At 38.8% G+C, this 18,493-nt stretch overlaps 1 protein-coding gene across 1 annotated transcript; it reads right to left on the reverse strand.

Annotated features, from left to right (window-relative positions):
• Positions 1-1,826: 1,826 nt before the first annotated feature.
• LOC138765310 (doublesex and mab-3 related transcription factor 3, truncated-like) lies at positions 1,827-5,947 on the reverse strand. The gene is made up of 2 exons (XM_069942354.1): positions 5,551-5,947; positions 1,827-2,746 (listed from the first exon to the last, which is right to left on the reverse strand). The coding sequence occupies exons 1-2, from the start codon at positions 5,945-5,947 to the stop codon at positions 1,827-1,829; spliced, it is 1,317 nt and encodes a 438-aa protein (XP_069798455.1).
• Positions 5,948-18,493: the final 12,546 nt, after the last annotated feature.

The following is an 18,493-nucleotide window of genomic DNA, read 5'->3' on the forward strand; positions in this document are numbered from 1 at the left end:
TGTATTTCTAACTAAATTAAATGTTGAAAATTAGTTGCAGGTCATTAGCAATAACTTGGATTAATGATTGAATGGAGAACACGATATTATTCAATGACTAAAATGCAACATTGTCATTTTCATGCATAGGTCAATTAAAAAATACTACTTAGGAACGAAAAAGAAAGAGGAGGAATGCAGCAGGAGTTTCACACATTTGATGGAATGCTGTACCAAATAAACAAAAGATAAAGGTCTAGAATTTCTTTTGCATAATCCATATTTGTAGGATAAACAGATTTAATTGCAAACTTGTGCTCCAGAGATAGATTTAATCTAAAAAAACTGGTTCAGTTTACAAAATTTTTTCATGTGTTCCATGCAACTATGTCACGTAGTAGTCAAACAGAGGAAGGCTTTAGCTGTAGAAATATTTATGCATTCTGGAATAGCTTTATTTCACGTGGGAAGTGAGTCGATAAGTTTTCACAGGGGGTGTGGAGAGGACATTTATTCTTCTTGAAGAATCACGAACGAGGCCTCACTTTTTTAAAGTAAGGGGTCACCCATTTAGTTAGAGGTCATAGAGGATGTGAAGAAGACCTTTGGCCCAACTTGGCCACACGGACCAAATTGTCCCACCAACTCTCATGCGACCTGTCTGTGTTTGGCTCATATCCCTCTAAATCTGTCCTATCCATTTATCCATCCAAATTTTTCTTAAAGATTAGTTTAAAGCATAACAATAAAGTGTATGTAATTTACCTAGAGTTATGGTGTAATCACATTCAAGATATCTAAGCTTGGTGTTGAGAGTGATATTCACACTCTGTAAATTGAGAATTACTGATCCATGGTATGGTCATAGTTTGCAAGTAACAGATTGGACCTGGCTATTCATGGCTTAGTCAAATGAACTGAACAGACTAAGGTTTGATTAGGATTTGAACATGAGTCAACATTGGAACACTCTATAGGGCTACCTGGAAATGTTGCCCAAGGATTGCTCACATGTAAAATGTGCTGCAGTATTTAGGGTGTCCCATACTTTATAAAATGTATCAGAAAGAGGACCAGAAATGAGTTACTCTGCCCTTCAAGCTTGCTCCTCCATTCAATAATACTATGGCTCATTTGAACGTAACTTCACAATCGTTTCTATCCCTGATAACCCTACATTCACTTGTCCAGAGTCTATCTACCACTGCTTCCACTTGTCCAGAGTCTATCAACCACTGCATCCACTTGTCCAGAGTCTATCTACCACTGCTTCCACTTGTCCAGAGTCTATCAACCACTGCATCCACTTGTCCAGAGTCTATCTACCACTGCATCCACCATTTCTTGAGGAAAGCAGATTGTCTGAGAGAGGGAACTAAAATTCACCTTGTATATATGGATTTCAACAAAACACGCAATAACATCTGTATGACAGGCTGCTCTGAAATGTCAATGAAAATGTATATTGCATGATTAGCTCATTTTTTTTCTTTCTTAAAAGTTGTAATAGTATCTGCCTCAATGACCTCCCCAAACCAACATTGAGCCTATCATAAATGTATGGAGTTTGAGTTTCTTATGCCAAGCTATTGATTACAACAATCTGCTTTATTTGTCTATCAACTTAGCTTTTGTGAAATTAATCTAAAATAATTGCTCAACGGTCACACCTGAATTACCATAATCTAGTTTTGTTTTAATTTGATCGAATTCCAAATATAAGGAATACTTTCACATTGACTATTACAAGGAGAGATAATTACTGGTACTAAGCATGGGCATCCACCATACCATGCCCATTTTAAGATTTATTTTATCAGTCTACAGTATTTTTTCATGACCCATCATTAAATGTGAAAATTTTCTAAGTCTACCTGAGATTCTTGTTTCTTGTTTATACCTTCTAGCCTTTCACCAAGTGCTTTCAAAGACTTCTCTGCCACTTTTCCATAATTGACAGATGTTTTTTGGGAACTCTCCACTGGGGGAGGTAGCACCATTGTCGTACTCCCCAGCAGGGCACTAGTAGAGTGAGCCAGGGAGGTAAATTGCTGCCTCAGGCTAGGGTGCTGGAAAGTCATGGTACTCCACAGGGCAAACTCACTAGAAACAAATGGATGATTTCCAGACAATGTTGGTCTGAAAAGGGTTGGCACTGGGTAATGACTGGGTTGTGTAACTGTTTGATTTAGATTGGGCAAGTTTGCCACAATACTATGATTGTTGGGCGATGCCTGGAATGGATCAGATGGGGACTTAAAGGCAGAGCTCAGTGACCAGGCTGCAGAGGATAAAGGATAGTGACCAAAATTGTAGTCAGCTATGTCCTTGGAATTCTGTGATTTGTTGCAATTTTTGGGACTTCCCCAGTTCCTGGCATTGCTGGACAATAAGGTTTCAATTGCTGAAACCAAGTCATCATTGCACCCTTTCAGTACCAACTCCAACACAGACTGTTTCTGATTTGGAAATATTTTGGTCAGAACCTCAATAGGAGGCCTTTTAGATTCCCCTGAAGGGGACAAGTCCTTCCTTACATCTTCAGACTTCAAGAACTTATGAATGTCTTTAATGTTACGTCTGGTGGCATCTTTACGCTGGGCCCTGTCTTCTTTGTTTTGCTTTCTGTCATTGCTTGGCTCTGCCATTGGTGATGGTGCATTGCTATTTTGGGAATCTGCAGATGAACCCAACTCCTCTACATCATTTTTGAATACATTTACTTGCTTCTTCTCATTGACATTTCCTTCTGTATCTTCATATTCATCTGTAAATACATAAATGCAATATTTTAATTGGAAATTTGTGGTAAATTATTGGCTTGTATGGTACATAGTCATATGCAAGAATATACTCCTTACAGTGTTGCCTTTTTAGGAGTATTTTTGTGAAATTCCTGTCTTTCTCCACCGGTCGTACTTTAAATTTGTGTATTATCTTCTTCAACTCCTCAACTTCTCGCCTGGTTATATCACAAATCGAGGAGGAAGAATGGCGCATCCGGTGACCTACCTCTTCAAATAGTTAACATACTGCATGTCGCAGAGCAAGACTCACATAGTGACTGCCTTTCAAAACAACTTTCCCTGATATCCTGAATACATTATTCCACATCATCCCACCTTTTGTTCAATACCTTCTCACCTTTTGATCTCTATCCATCTCCTTCTGCCCTTCATATCCCATCACCCTCTTTTACTTTTGATTGGATAAAGGATCCCGAGTCCAACCCGAAAGGTTGACAGATAATTTCCAACCATGGATGCAGCCTGGCCCGGTCAGTTTCTCCAGTAGCCCATTGCTTGCTCCAGATTCCAGCATCTGCAGGTTTTTTTTTGTGCTTCCCTTTCCCCTTTTCTAAATGCCTCCCGTGGATGCTTCTTTGGAAATTCGAATACTCTATATTGAAACGCGGGTGCTGTAATGTTTTGTTTCTTTGAAATAAGACAAATCAAAGCCAATAAATGAAAATGAAGCAATGTAGTGAGCTTTTTTTATTTAAAAAAAAATCAATCTAAGATAGGAACAGAAAATGGTCTATCTATGCGTTTGATATGCGTGACTTGAGAATTCAACAAGAACAGCTCCCGCCAGTGTGTGCAAGGGAGAAAAGAATAATTTAATATTTACATTAAGGTACCACGTCAGTTTTATCTGATCGAAATTAATGTTAACTTTTACTTGCTTTTAATGTTTAAAACTTTTGACATAGGTAACATTACATTTAAAATAAATCGTACTGATATGGATGGATTCATCTAACAACAGGTGATATATAACTTGTTAGACCAAACTAAGGTTGTTTTTCTCTCTTACCAAATCATAGCCGTTCAGAGTAACTATTTCTGAGTGAAATTGGACGCATAAACTCTTGATTCATGATGTAAACCCGTCAATCAACTCCTAAAAATAGAACAGCAACTTTCTGAGTATGGAACAAAACTATTAGTCGCCATTGGGGAGTCTTTGCCGAATGTAAATCTGGATATTATTATTTATTTCACCTCTATAAATGGAACATTCTGTGGAAATGACACTGAAGTGATCATGCGCGGTTTTATTCAAATAACTGTGTTAATAAAAGTGCGTTTTCTTAAGAAATGATCCCAGCAGTGGGTCTCTCTTTGTTTCAATTGTAACCAGGCAATTTGATCCCTTAATCCCTGCACTGTGCAGATTAATCACGTCCCTGGGGCTGAAACGGTAAACGCGGGTCATCCAAACAGATCAATCCCCCCTTTCACCCCAACGCAATTATCATAACCAGCGCCTCATACCTTTGAACTAGCCGGCTCTTTGATTTGTTATGTTGAGAATTAACGTGGAAAAACAAGCAGGAAGCCAATTTGTAGTAAGAATAATCAGACCCTTAAGTGTTCACAGACAAGAGGATAACAATTGTGACTTGCTGTGCCACTGATTATGCAGTTAAAATGACATCCAGATTGTTGCATTCACTACATTCTGCTGGTCCCTCTCCATTCATTAAACTAAAATGTATGTTCGACATTGGTAATTCATGCCCATGTAACCATGAAATTGTTCGCGGTAATTTTTTCGAGAGACGAAAATTATATTTCGTGTTAGTCTTTATGGAGTGCACGAATCGAGCGAAATCATCTCAGATTGAAATGAGGTGAGGAGAGAATCCGGTGCTTCCAACTTCAGAATATAAATGGTATTGTAACAAGACATTAAAATAGAACCTTTGCTGAATGAACAAACTAATGTTTGGAATGCGGTTTCGCACCCGTTTGTCTTAAAAACAAGAGGGAAACACATTTTAATCCCCGCCCCGACTTTGTTGTCTGGCGAATCGGATTGTCTGGGATGTTCAGGAAGGGACTCGAGTTGCAGCCTTAAAGAAACCCGGCCCAATTTTCTGTTCCGGTACATTCGGGCGCATATTTTGGAAACTCTGTCGAATGTCTCCTTAAGAAAAGGGAAACATTCAAGGTGGTGGTCTCCCTTGGTAGAAAGTTTTCTGTGAACGCATGCCATTTGCACTTGTAACATTTGGTTTGCACAAGGGCAAGAAGCAGAGGTTGCAGTAAAATAGCGAACTTCCACTGTTGGTGTGTCACAGCCTGGCAGGAAGATGACCAAGCGAACATCGTGCAGTCTAGCTAGAGTTTCTTAACTCCAGTGTTTTCTGAGAGGTTTGTCTACAAAACAATAATTTCATCTCACCGAACGTGAGACACTTGTACGTTCGTTGTTTTTAATGAGGGGGTGGTGTTGGACAAGGCAATCCTTCAGCCCATCGCATCCATGCCCACCTTTTTGCCCAAGGATACGAATTCCATTTGATCATAATAAAAAAAAACCTTCCATACAACAAAATAACCCGGAAAGTATCAATTTAATGTTCTCTCACATTAAAGTGAGAGAACACAGTATAATTTGAAGTTATTGGTGTTTGACACGGGGGGGTCTGCACTTTAAATAGCATAGATTATTGCATCACGAAAGGACAAAGATTCCTCGATCTCTACGGGATATTTTAGTAAACATTTTGCCTTGCAAATAATAGAAATCATGGAATTATGAAAAGCAGTCGTGCTTCCTCACCTGGTTGTTGAGGTCTCAGATTGCCTGCGGTCGTTATCTTCTCTGCTCTTTTCCTTCCCCTGTCTCCTGAATACAAGTTATCCAGAGAGGGTGAGTCCTCGAGTATCTCGGGAGCTGGATATGTAGCTCTATAATCCTCTGGAAGAACCAGATTGCAGGGATTCTCGTGGCTCTGCTGCCTCCTGAGGGCCACCTGTGCAGCCATAACCCGCTGTCTCTCCAGGATGAGGATGCACTTGTCACAAGTACAGTCCTTGAAGCGGCAGTAACGCTTGTGGCCTTTCAGCCAGGACAGCACCCCATGGTTCCGACATCGAGCGCATTTGGGAGTCCTCTGAGACGGTGCTCGGGGAGAGGCGGAGGGCATGTACAAGTACGGAGGACCATAGCTATTCATGCCAATTGAGCGTTCTTACAATGAACGTTTCGTTATTTTTACACCCCAGGTCTTGATACTTCCCTGGTAGCTTTTTAGCACGTGAAATTGTATTCAAGGAAACAATACTCGGGCAAGCTCAAGCCTGGAGCAGCAGTGCGATTCATGTACATCTCCCTGCACAGCCTCGATGTTTATAGGCAGTTATTTCAAGTCACTCAAGTGAAACGATTTCAATGAAAGGATCGAAAATCATTTTTTTTCGCCGCCAACCTCTCCCCTTCCATTCTTTCCGAGAAGGGTTCAAAACAGCTCCACAATAAGACAATTCTCAATGGGTTGGAGTAGTTAGAGGAGGAGATATAGGTGCAGGGAAAGGGCGGTCTCATTCCATTCAACTGGGATTAAAAGCAAAGGAGAGAGATGGAAGCGAGGTAATAGAGCTAATGGATCACTTCATACAGATCCCCTTTCACAAGGTCTTCTCCCCGATCTTTGTAAAACGGAAATATCTCGGATAAGGTGCGTTAAATTTCAAAGTGCATTTAATTACCTTCCACTTTATATTTTAGTAAACACGTAATTGATCATAAAATAGAATTAACTCCCATTCTACTTTACATTAAATGTAAGTAGCGTACGGACATTTATTTTTCTGTTGTATTGAAAATCAAACCACAGCGAACAAGGGGCCAGTTATTTGGAACCGCTTGAAGTGGTGTGGGGAGCTATCGACGTTGTGTAAATGTGTCCATATAACTGTAAACTTTATATCTCAATAATTCGCCTTTTCTCGGGGAAATCGGGCCGAAAACAATCACCTCTTTCTGCAACATTTAGTTAATACATAGGAAACACGGTTGATTCGAAGTGGCAGAATTTATGCCGCATGGTTTCACATTCATGGAAACCACACACCTGAAACCCGTGAGAAAGTGCTCCCCTGGGAAACAAGCCTCAGTCTGTGATTTCAGTCATTGCAAACAATATGACATTTTATTCTATCCGGGGCATATGGATTAGATTTGAAAGCATTAAGTACATACATAGAAAGCAATGTGTGGGCGGGAGGAAGGAGCTTGTCTCATTGGCAATATCGCCTTTTAAACTATCGGACAACCTTTTCTTGCCCTGTTTAGTCTTTGCTGTCTGACTTCCATTGGTAACTACAAGTAGGTGAAAAGTTGCGAAATCATTGCAGAAAATCCGAAGAGTTTAAGATTTCGGTTCTTGTGGAGGGGCCGGTGCTGCTCGGGGATCATCAACATGGCCCTGTGCAAGGGAAATCCTACCTCGCTAATTTGAATGAGTTTTTGAGGAAGTAAAATTATTTTACTCCTCAAAAATCAACATTAAGGAACACCCATTCTGAATATTTAGGGACACCTTTTCTGATTTTGAGTTCTACGTCCTGGTCCTTTCCCCTACTAGAGATCTAGGTAAGAAAAGGAATGAGATCCTACGAATTGGATACCGAATCCCGGCAGTTCCTTCTTTTCTTTCTTGCTTCATGGCTTTTCTTTTTCGTATCTTTCTTTTGTTCTTTTTTTTCTACTTCGGAGGTTTGTTTTGGGAGGGGGTGGGGTTTTTTGAAGATATGGACAATATGCACCACTGATCTTTCATTTCAATATATGTATTTAATGAATGTTTTTAAGCACGCTATCCAAAAATGAAATTAAAGTATTTTAAAAAATATTAATAGATGCGAGCTGTAGATGTTGTCTGTATGGCAGGTGGTAACGTGGTCCAGAAGTGGAACTGGCTAATTGGATCCAAATCTTGCTTGGCAAAAGAAAGAGGGTAGTGGTGGAAGGATACTTTTCTGATTCGAAGCCTGTAACTAGAAATATAGTACAGGGATCAATGTTACAATCTTTCTTATTTATTGTATAAATTTATATACATTTTGGATTTGAATGTAGGGGACATTATTAATACGTTTGTGGATAGCGAATATGATTGCCTAAGGCTGCCGCGGCATATAGACCAAGTGAGATGTTGGGTGGAGCATGCCATGTGAAATTTACTGCAGTTAAGTGGGAGGCGATGCATTTTGGGAAGTCCGATAGGGATAGAATATACTGTACATAGTAGGGCGCTATGAAATGTTGATGAACAAGGAATGTTGGAGGTTCAAATCCACAGTTACCTGAAAGTGGCAATTTGTGGAGTAGATGGCAAAGGCATATGGTTTCCTTCATGGGTTGGGACATAGAATATAAACATTGGGACTGAATGATTCGACTGAGCCTGAAGTGCCACTTCTGGTTCCTGCACTATCTAAATTATATGGTTGAGTATGAGAAAATGCAAATGAAATTTCCCCAAGACATTGCTTGACTTTAATATTAGAGGGATAAGTTTGTTTTCCCAGGAATAAAAAGAAGGGAGGGCGGGGATGGGAGGTACCCTGCTAGAGGTATATAAAATTATATAAGACAGAGAGATGAGAGAAAATCGTTTTACTATGGTGATGGCATTTAAAAGAAGAGAACATAAGTTTTAAAGAAGATTTGAGGGGAACCTTTATTTTTACATATAGATTTAGTGTTATCTAGGTTAGGCAGAGAACGATAGTCCTAATGCAAGTAAATAGGATTAGTATAGATGGGCAAAAAGGTCGTCATTGACGTACTGGACTGAAGGATCCATTTCTGTGCCGTACAATTCTATGAACCTACATACGCAGTAATTCCATGCAGCACCCAATCCTCCCATTCTCTTCCTTTATTATATCACTGAACCAATTGCTCCTTTCAAACTTAGTTTTGAGATGATGGTGGCGATTACATACAAAATACAATCTACAGATGCAATAAACTTCTCCATTGCTGCAGCGAGACAAATACATACAATACACCAACAAATCAATATACTTTAAATTAACACAACGCGCCACGAGAGAAAAAAAATTACCCAAAGATAATAGAAAGGGATCAATAAATGTTCACAGATACCGTTTTACAATTTTTAAAAAGTGCAGACTAGTGGAGGTGGTCCACATCAGACAATGGCAGCACGAAGAGAGTATGACCAAGACGATGGACATCCTTTATGATGCTGGCTGATTTCTTGAAGCAGGTCCCCACGACTGTCTTATTGGACGGCAGGTATTCGGGGTGGACTTGGCCATGGCAGCCACTTTCTGCACTCTTCTTGTGTTCCTGGGCGCTCCAGTTTCCAAACCACAGCGCAGTCGGTACACTTTCCACAGTACAAGTTCGACGACAAGTTCTACTTTGCTTTCAGGTTTATGTTTATTAATTAGAGGCTAAAAGTTGAAAGGTTTGTGCTTCCACCCACACGACGGTCCATTGTTAAGGGAATGCTAGATTAAAATTTCTTATATCGCCGCTAACAATTTTCTCAGCTGGCCAGTCCCAGTCAGTGAGTGCTAAACTCACAGGCTCTTACTTATCATTTGTTTCCTCTGGACTTCATCAGCGAGAAAAACAAACAAATGCTTTCAATTAGTTTAAAACAATTGTTTAAAGACCTAATAATCAAAACACACAATCATAATTTAACGTTATATTCATCAAATTCTTTTTATGTTGATTTTGAAGTTGTAAGTCTGGGCCATTTCGAGTTATAAACAGAATTAGAACTTAAGATTTACAAGGATGTTGCCAGGGTTATAGCATCTAGATTACGGAGAAAGATTAAGGAGACAGGGACTTTATTCATTGGAATGTAGATGGCTGAGAGGGGATTTGATAGAGGTATTTAAAATTATGAAGGGAATAGGTAGAGTAGACGTAAATAGACTCTTTCCCCTGAGGGCAGGGGAGGTTGGAACAAGAGGGCATAAATTAAGGGTAAAGGGGCAAAACTTTAGGTGTAATATTAAAGGATGCTTTTTCACTCAGAGTGGTGGCAGAATGGAATGATCTTCCAAAAGAGATAGTTGCGGCAGGGTCCCTTCTGTCATTTAAGAGAAGGTTGGTTGAGTACATGGAGATGAGGGGTTGGAAGGTTATGGGCGGAGAGCAGGAGGGGGAAGCTCGTGGAGTTGTTCAAGTGAACCAGCGTGGACTTGAAGGGCCGACATGGCCTGTTTCCACGCGGTAATCAGTTATCTGGTTAGTTATATGGAATATTGGGCGAAATTGTCGGCGATAAAGGAGAATGTTATATTTCACTCTAAAGATTTGTCGAACATTTCTGCACCCTAAGATATTCCGATTTCCGATACAAAAGGTGTGGAAGGGACGTGCCTTCGATAGGCCCGTTCGTTTTAGCAACCGCGAGGGAGGGTCACGGGGAGGAAAGACGTCTAGATACAGTGTTATATATACAGTCGAGATACTGTCCAGTATTTGATCCAGAGCATGCCCGGGGCATGTTTGCTTCATGGCCATATGGTTGGCTTCATAGTTACCCAAGAATTGCAGGTTTGTGTTCATTTTCTTTTAGTTGGCAGGATTTCAGAACGGTAACCACGTTGGGTATCTTTCCTCTCAATGGAATTCGAACTAAAATATAACGTGCAGAGAACAGGTTTTGGATAACTGCAAAATCTCCCCTTTCCGGCGAATAGTCGTTTTCCACGTGTATCCCCCCCCCCCCCCCCCCCATCTCTCTCCGCAGGGTATCTTTTACTGTTTATTTCAGTCATCTTCCGCTATTGGTAGTTATTCAAGTTGTCTGACCCTTTAACATTGAGATGAGAATCAAAAATCCACCCTTCATTTCCCGATGGTGGCAACGTACCTGATTCCAAGAATGCCCGCCGGTTCATTTTTGAGTATTTTCCGAAATAGAAGTCTCCGGGTTTTATTAGTAATGCCGAGACAACGAGATTGACGGCTGCCCTGGTCACATCACAGACTAAGGGAAGGTGCCGCTCAGCGAACTGCACAGCTCAGGGCATGAACCAAGGTAACCAAATATCGTGGCTCTTTACAGCTCGGGATCCTTCCTTCATCCACTGCAACATCTCAGGACATGGAAAATTGAAAATGTCATATTCTTAAAATACCTTTAGATGCAATGCTCTGTCAAAAGGTTTGTTTTTTTTTCCCCCACAAAAAAACTTTTAATTGTAAGGTTTATCGTTTCATAAGCGCATAATAGGAGCAGGACTAGACCATCTGGTCTATCCAGCTATGGATGTAAGGGTCTTTCTAGTTTTTATTTGGTAGGAGTATGTAAGTGGGCACAACAACTTTAAATTTGTGTTAAATTTAGACATGCAGCACAGTAACACGCCATTTCGGTCCACGAGTCCGTGCCGCCCAACTTACACCCCAGTACGTTTTGAAGGGTGCAGGGAAAACCCAGGTAGACACGGGGAGAACAACAAACTCCTGACAGACAGCGCGGGATTTGAATTCAGGAATTCAAAGGCATTGAGTTATCCGCTATGCCAACCGTCCAGCCCTAAAGATTGGTGTTGATTAATACATCAAATACATTAGCAGATTAATTAATTAACCAAAATATTAATACATAAATACAACTTGCTTAATGCATTCTGGGACAGTTGCAGATAACTACAGTGAGTGTTGGGGCTGCTTCTATTTACAATGCATATTGATGATTTAGATTATGGATTAAATAGTTTTGTGGCTAAGTTTGCAGATGACACCGAAAAAGGTGGTGGAGTAGGGTGTGCTGAAGAAACCGAAAGGTTGCATAGAGATTTGGACAGTTTGGCAGTATGGGCAAAGAAATGACAAATGAAATATAATGTTGAGAAATGTACGGTTGTACATTTTGGAAGAGGAAATAAACAGGCAGATTATTATTTAGATGGGGATAAAATTCAAAATTTGGAAGTGCATAGGGACTTGGGAGTCCTCGTGCAGGTTAACCACCAGGTTGGATTGGCAGTAAAGAAAGCAAAAGCTATGTTGGTATTCATTTGAAGAGGAATAGTGTATAAGAGTAAGGTGTTGATGAGACTCTATGGGGCACTGGTGTGACCTCATTTGGAGAACTGTATGTTGTTTTGGGCCCTTTATCTTAGAAGGGATGTACTGATGTCGGAGAGTTCAGGGAAGATTTACGAAGATAATTCCTGGAATGCAAGGGCTAACATGAGGACTATTGATTGGTTCTTGGACTGTATTCATTGGAGTACAGAAAAATGAGAGGGGATCTCATAGAAATATTTTGAATGCTGAAAGGATTGGACAGAGTAGGTGTAAGATGTTTCCCTTTGTGGTTGAGTCCAGGAAAAGAGGGCACAGTCTTAGATTTAGAGGGTACCGATTTAAAACAGAGATGAGGTGAAATTTCTTTAGCCAGAGGGTTGTGGATTTATGGAATTCTTTGCCACATACAGCTGTGGAGGCCCAATCATTGGGTGAGTCTTGGGAGGAGATTGCTAGGTATCTAATTAGTCAGGGTATCATGGGATGTGGGGAAAGGGCCAGAAATTGGAACTAGATGTGAGAATGGTTTAGCTCATGGTGGAGAGGCGGAGCAGACTCGATGGCCCAAATGGTCTACTTTTGATCATTGATCTTGAGCCTTTTCTGCCATTTAATAAGACCATGGCTGATTTGGCTGTGGACTCAACTCCACTTCCTGCCTGTTCCCTTAACCCTTAATTGCTTTATTATTCAAAAATCTCTCCTTCAGTTCATTAATAAGGTAGTCTCTAATGCTTCATTGGGCACTACCCTCTTGGAGGAGCAGTTTCTCCTCATCTATCTTAAAACAACTCCCCTGAATATTTAGGCTATATCCCATAGTTTTTCTCCATTTAAATAAAAGTACAATTTACTATTGTTCTTTCCAAAGTGACTGACCCTACATTTTCTTATGTTGTACCATCTGCCAGACCCTTGCCCACTCCATTTATCTATATCTCTCTGCAGATTCTCCAGAATCCTCCACAATTCTCTACTCAATTTATTATCATCAGAAAACTTAGACTTGGACCCCTCCACAAATTATCTCTGTACATTGTGAACATTTGTGAACCCAGTGCCAATCTTGCAGCATACGACTAACCATTGTTTGCCAACCAGAGAAATGCTCGTTTCTTCCAACTTTCAACCTTCTATTGGTTAACCATGCCAATACATTACCCACAACTATTGGCATTCTTTTCTTATATAGACGCCGCTCGTTCCCCATTAACTACTATGCTTAATATGTCCTCAAAGAGATCCAGCAAATTAGTTAAACATGACCTTCCCTTCCTGAATCCATGCCTGATGGAACAATTTCTATCCAGAAGCCTTGCTCATGTTCCTTATTGATTAAAAAAAACCCATGTTCTTTAATGATAGCTTCAAGCATTTTCCTAACAATGAATGTAAAGCTAAATTACTTTTGTCTACCACATTTAATTTGGTTTTCATTTCATTTGAAAAAGCCAAATTTGTAGTTTTGACATATTATAAACTCTATGGTGGTGCTTTAGTTTGCTTTTGTTATATATTTTTTATTATTATGTGAACATGTCAAAGAAGAGGCTCTGAATCTGGCTACAACCCCACATATTCTGACTCAAGTATAATTTGAGGTTAATGGAATCAAATTTTGTTTCATGAATGATCATTTCCACATATTTACCAACAATACCTGTTTTATTTCAAAGTCCTTGTTGTACCTTGGCAGAATATTTCTAATCATTAAGAACATGGATGGTAAAACCTGGCTCAAATCAGCATTTAGGAATCTGTTTTTAACGATTGTGAGATATTTCAAAGTTATGCAGTTTTATTAAAACTGCTGATCTAAAGTTTAAATTATGTTTGCCCTAAATCTAAAACTATTGATTTTAGTGCCAAAAATTAGTTACAGGAGACATCTGCACATTTTGTTATATCATGTTTTGCAACAGTTTGAGAATTTTCATTTATGCCATTAATTTACAAACTTGAAACCTTGTTTTACATATTATTATTTATTATAATAGTAATATTGTGTTCACTGTATCACCGTGGATTAGCTATAACAAACTAGCAGACTTGTTGAGAATGACTGCCTTAGACTAAGCATTCTGTACTGTATGTACTTGCAAGGCTTGAACCTCATAATAGTTAAAAGTCTGTTGCTTTGTTACAGTAATAAATAATATGTAATTTTTTAGAAAATCAAAATAATTACATTACTATTCCTTATTATTTTAATCTGCCTTTTTTTCTCCACCCTACACAGATTTGTCACTCTTTTATCCCAAAGATAGTGACATGATGTTGAGACCACCCAGAATCTTGCTAAATAATGCAAGCTGTGAAATTGTGAAATTCTTGCATTAAAACCAAGATGTAACTACATATTCCTTCATCTTGAAGAAGGGTTCACTGAAATGTAATTAGGAATATGAACTTCTGATTGTTTTCTTTTTGTTCTCTGCTAGGATCAAGACTAAAACCATACCTTCTAGTTGAGATCTGTTAATTCTGCATGGACTGGCTACAAAATCTGGGACTCTGGCTTGGTATCCTTGTAGTTGACTTAATAGCATCAATTCATAGAACTGTTGAGGAGTTTGTTGTATCAGATTCTTTTTTTTCCTTTTTCCTCAACAATATTGGATGCAGAATGACAAAACAGAAAGTGTCCTCATAAATGCATCCATAATGTGAAATTCAAATAACTATAGTTCTTTTTCAGAATCTAACAGTTAATGTTTAGAAATAAAATAAAAAATAGAATTTATTAAATCTGAGTCTGAAGAAACAGATGAAATTTGATCCTAGAAAAATAAAGATATATTCCAACTCCATTATCAGAAATTAACATCAACAAATAACTATAAGGACAAACAAAACACATTTTACCTTAAGGAAGACGTAAAATGAAGGAATGAAAGTCATTTCATGGTTGTACAAAAACTCTCATAGGAGCTCAGTTGTTGTATTGCCTTCTGCTTGGGAAAACCACACCTCAAGAAATATTTATTTGCTTGGGTGCGATCCACTTGAATCAAACTGGGACCAAAAGGAATAAAATATGAATATAGACCAGACGCGTTCTGTGAGTTTGGAGGATAAAGGGAAAATACAAATAAAATGTTGAAATCTGAAAGGATTTCATAGATAGAATCTATTTCCCCTAATGGAGGATGCCACAACAGCATTTAAGGTTAAATTTAGCCCATTCAGAGAGATTTATGAAGAACTGAATCATCATTTGTACCGAAATGCAGTATAGTAAATAGTTTAATTTTGGGTACCATCCAGGTAAATCAACTTATACACCAATAACAACAAATAACACAACAGTGTAGGATATAGTCTTATAGTAAGTCAAATAGTGAAAAACCAAAACCTTTTTAGGACATGTTAACTGTTCTTAAATCTGGAGATAAGCGTATTCAAACACATGTAGCTTCTGGCCAAGAAGAGACTAGAGAGTGGTTGAGGTGGAATAAAACCTTTAATATTAATGTTAGCAGCTCCTCTGAGGCTGCAGGAGGTACAGAGGAAGATGATGGGGGGAAGGTTGGTTTTTGTGATGGCCTATGCTGGTCTTGTAGTTAATTGCAGTATTGGGTAAATCGGTTCCTGTACCAAGCTATTATGCATTTTGCAGGAAACTATCTATGGTCTCTCTATAAAAGTTGATAAGAGACCTCAGGCACATGCCAAATTTCCTCAGGGATCTGAGAAAGTCCTTTTGTATACTTTATTGGTTGTAACATAAATGTGGTCAGACCAGGACAAGTTTTTAATATGTATGACTAAGAACTTGAAACTCAGCATGTGTGCTCCTCCTTTTTCTGATGGAGATGACTATTTATTCACAAAAAGTCTTGGAGAAATTTGGAAAGTGCTTCTCGTAAAATGCTATTGAGGCTAGAACAATTTAAAAATATATATATATACTGAAGTAGGTTCTTGCTCAGCAAATTACTACATTTAAGCATTACAGAAACAAAGTAAATAGATGATGTTAAAATAAAGATAACGTTTGATATAACAAAGAAGAGAAATTGGTTTAAGGGCTTGGATGAACCCTATTATTGTGACTTCTGCAGAAATATGAGCATGTATTTGGGCCTATATTCATTGACGTTTATGAGAATGAAACAATCTTTTAGATACATAAGATTTTGAGGGGAATAACAGGGAAGGTTTCACTAGTGGGAATATCTAGAGCCTGAAAGCATAATTTCATATTGAAGAATCCCTATATTACTCCAAGATGACCAAAGATCTGTGTTATCGAAGCAGCACATTTTTTGGCACAACTGCAACTATGAATAATTACATTTATTTCACATTATACATTTTGTTAATTAATTTATGCCAAATGTGTGTTTTATGTATCTGCGCAGCTGTAGCAAGCAAGAATATCATAGCATGTATACAGTATATGACAGTAAGCTCTCATCATTATGGGGGTGAGAAGGAATTTTTCTTTTCCCATATAGAAGATCATGAATGTTTGGAATACTCTACCCCAGAGAGCTATGGAAGCAGAGTTATTAAATGTATTCAGGGGTATGGGGAAGGAATGGAAAAGTAGTGTGGTCAAGATTGGATTAACCAGCAGCCCACTGACTGACTTAAGAGGCACATTGACCTACCCCTGCTTTCTTATAGAGTGTGAATAAGATTGGAATGGGGATTGAGAGTATTCTGAGTAAAAAAATAATGATCATTGTATAATAACATTTTAAGAAATGTTTTACAATCGTAATTTAAAAAAAAAAATTAGACATACAGCAAGGTAACAAGCCATTTTGGCCCACAAGTCAATGCCGCCCAATTACACCCAATTGACATACAATCCCTGGTACGTTTTGAAGGGTGGAAGGAAGCCGGGACCTCTGTGGAAAACCCCTGCAGACACAAGGAGAATGCACAAACACCTTACAAACAGCACGGGATCAAACCCCTGCCCCGGTTGGTGTAACAGCGTGGCACTAACTAATCTATTTTTTTGCAGCAATATTACCGTTTCTATGCTGCTCAACGTTACACAGCCATGGAGCACATAGAGCCGATGGGATGGGTTCATCTGAACCACCTCCAATTACCACTACTCTCTGCAGACCCATCAGCTCTACTTCTTTCCCATCTTACCACTAGCACAATTTCCATTCTAGTTGCGCTGGATATCCGAGAGGTTTCTTGCTGATACTTGCTCCATTTAATTTTAATGCTATGGTGTTCATTTCCAATTTTGAATGTTTGAAGCATTATTCATGTATTGGAATATTTCAAAACAGTGAGATCTTGCACTATGGTCACTTGCTGAACGTAACAGGTGGGTTGGTTTAGGCAATCTAACATATCCTGTCACTTTGGACTGAGCCATTCAAATATTAACTTTTGCTCTCACTGATCAGTGGGAAGTTTAAGAGTTAAAAAGGAAAATGGGAGATGTTGAGGTTATTGTCATTGTAGAAAGGAGTATTGGAATTGTGGAGATACAGGAGACAGTGGAGTTGGTCAGTATACTGCAAAGATGCAATGAGTAGAGTAGTATAAACAATGGAAATAGTTGTTTTAAAGATGACTAAACACATCAATGTCTGATCACACAGGGTTTGCAGACTGTCCTTGCAAAAAAAAGGACACCTTGCCTCAATAAACATTTTATAGAGAAATGTGAAATATATGAAGTTTAAACCCAATCTGAATAAGATCTCAAGGGAGCAATGTCAAGTTCTGTTTATGTTGGGTAGCTGTTGCTACAGGTACATATGCTTGAATGTTCATCAATGGAGAATAGTAAAATGAATTACTGAATCCAACTGTTCTATGCTGAAGTAATCCTGATGGTTGATTGATATTTTACCCTCTCCAACACCCATGATGACATTTTGTTTCTCTCTTCCATACCATATCCATAGTTCAATCAAGTGTCATTCTAAATTTATGGACAGCATCGAACAGTTCAGAATCTTGTCTGAAACCCCCCTTTTAATCTCTAGACTGCATTCATTTTTTTCTTATGTTGAGCTCTTTTACTCTCTCCTAATACCTTTTACAGTCAGAGATGACCTTTACATGTATTCACCTTGATAATTCTCGACTTAACTCTTAAAATCTGCTTACAAGCCAGTGCATATTGTCATTTACTTTGGGTTGAGAGTAGTTGGCATGTCTGTACACTTAGCATTTCCATTTTGTATCCCATATCATACTTTAATCAGTTCAATCGAGGAGTCCACTGTCAAACAAAGCCAGAAGTATTACCCCTGCCCTTCCCTTGTGTTGCGGATCAGCCAACTGTGAGCCTGAAGTATTTTCTGATTTTATTGGTGACAACCATGCTACATCATAAGAGATCCAATACATTGTAATGGAAAAATTCAAATAGTGTATACAGATGTTCATGCAATCACTATTACTAAAGGCATTTTGAAGCAGTGTCCCAAGAAAAAAAAACATACTTCTTTTGACTACATATTCACTCAGTGCCCTCGTTAAAGGACAAGGTCATTCATAAAACTTCATATATTGATAAGAGTGCACTCAGTTTCCATTCCCAGATGATCTGTGGCTGGTTTTACTGTGGAGGAGTAATAAAGGAGCTCACAATAAAAGAGTTAGAGCTAATATTGAATGGAAACATTTTTCACATTGAGATAAAATAATGCAATTTTCTTGGCTACTCTGGGAGCTTGTGTCAGTCACTGGCCAAGCG

Source organism: Narcine bancroftii, chromosome 5 (assembly GCF_036971445.1).
Source record: "Narcine bancroftii isolate sNarBan1 chromosome 5, sNarBan1.hap1, whole genome shotgun sequence".
NCBI lineage: Eukaryota > Metazoa > Chordata > Chondrichthyes > Torpediniformes > Narcinidae > Narcine > Narcine bancroftii.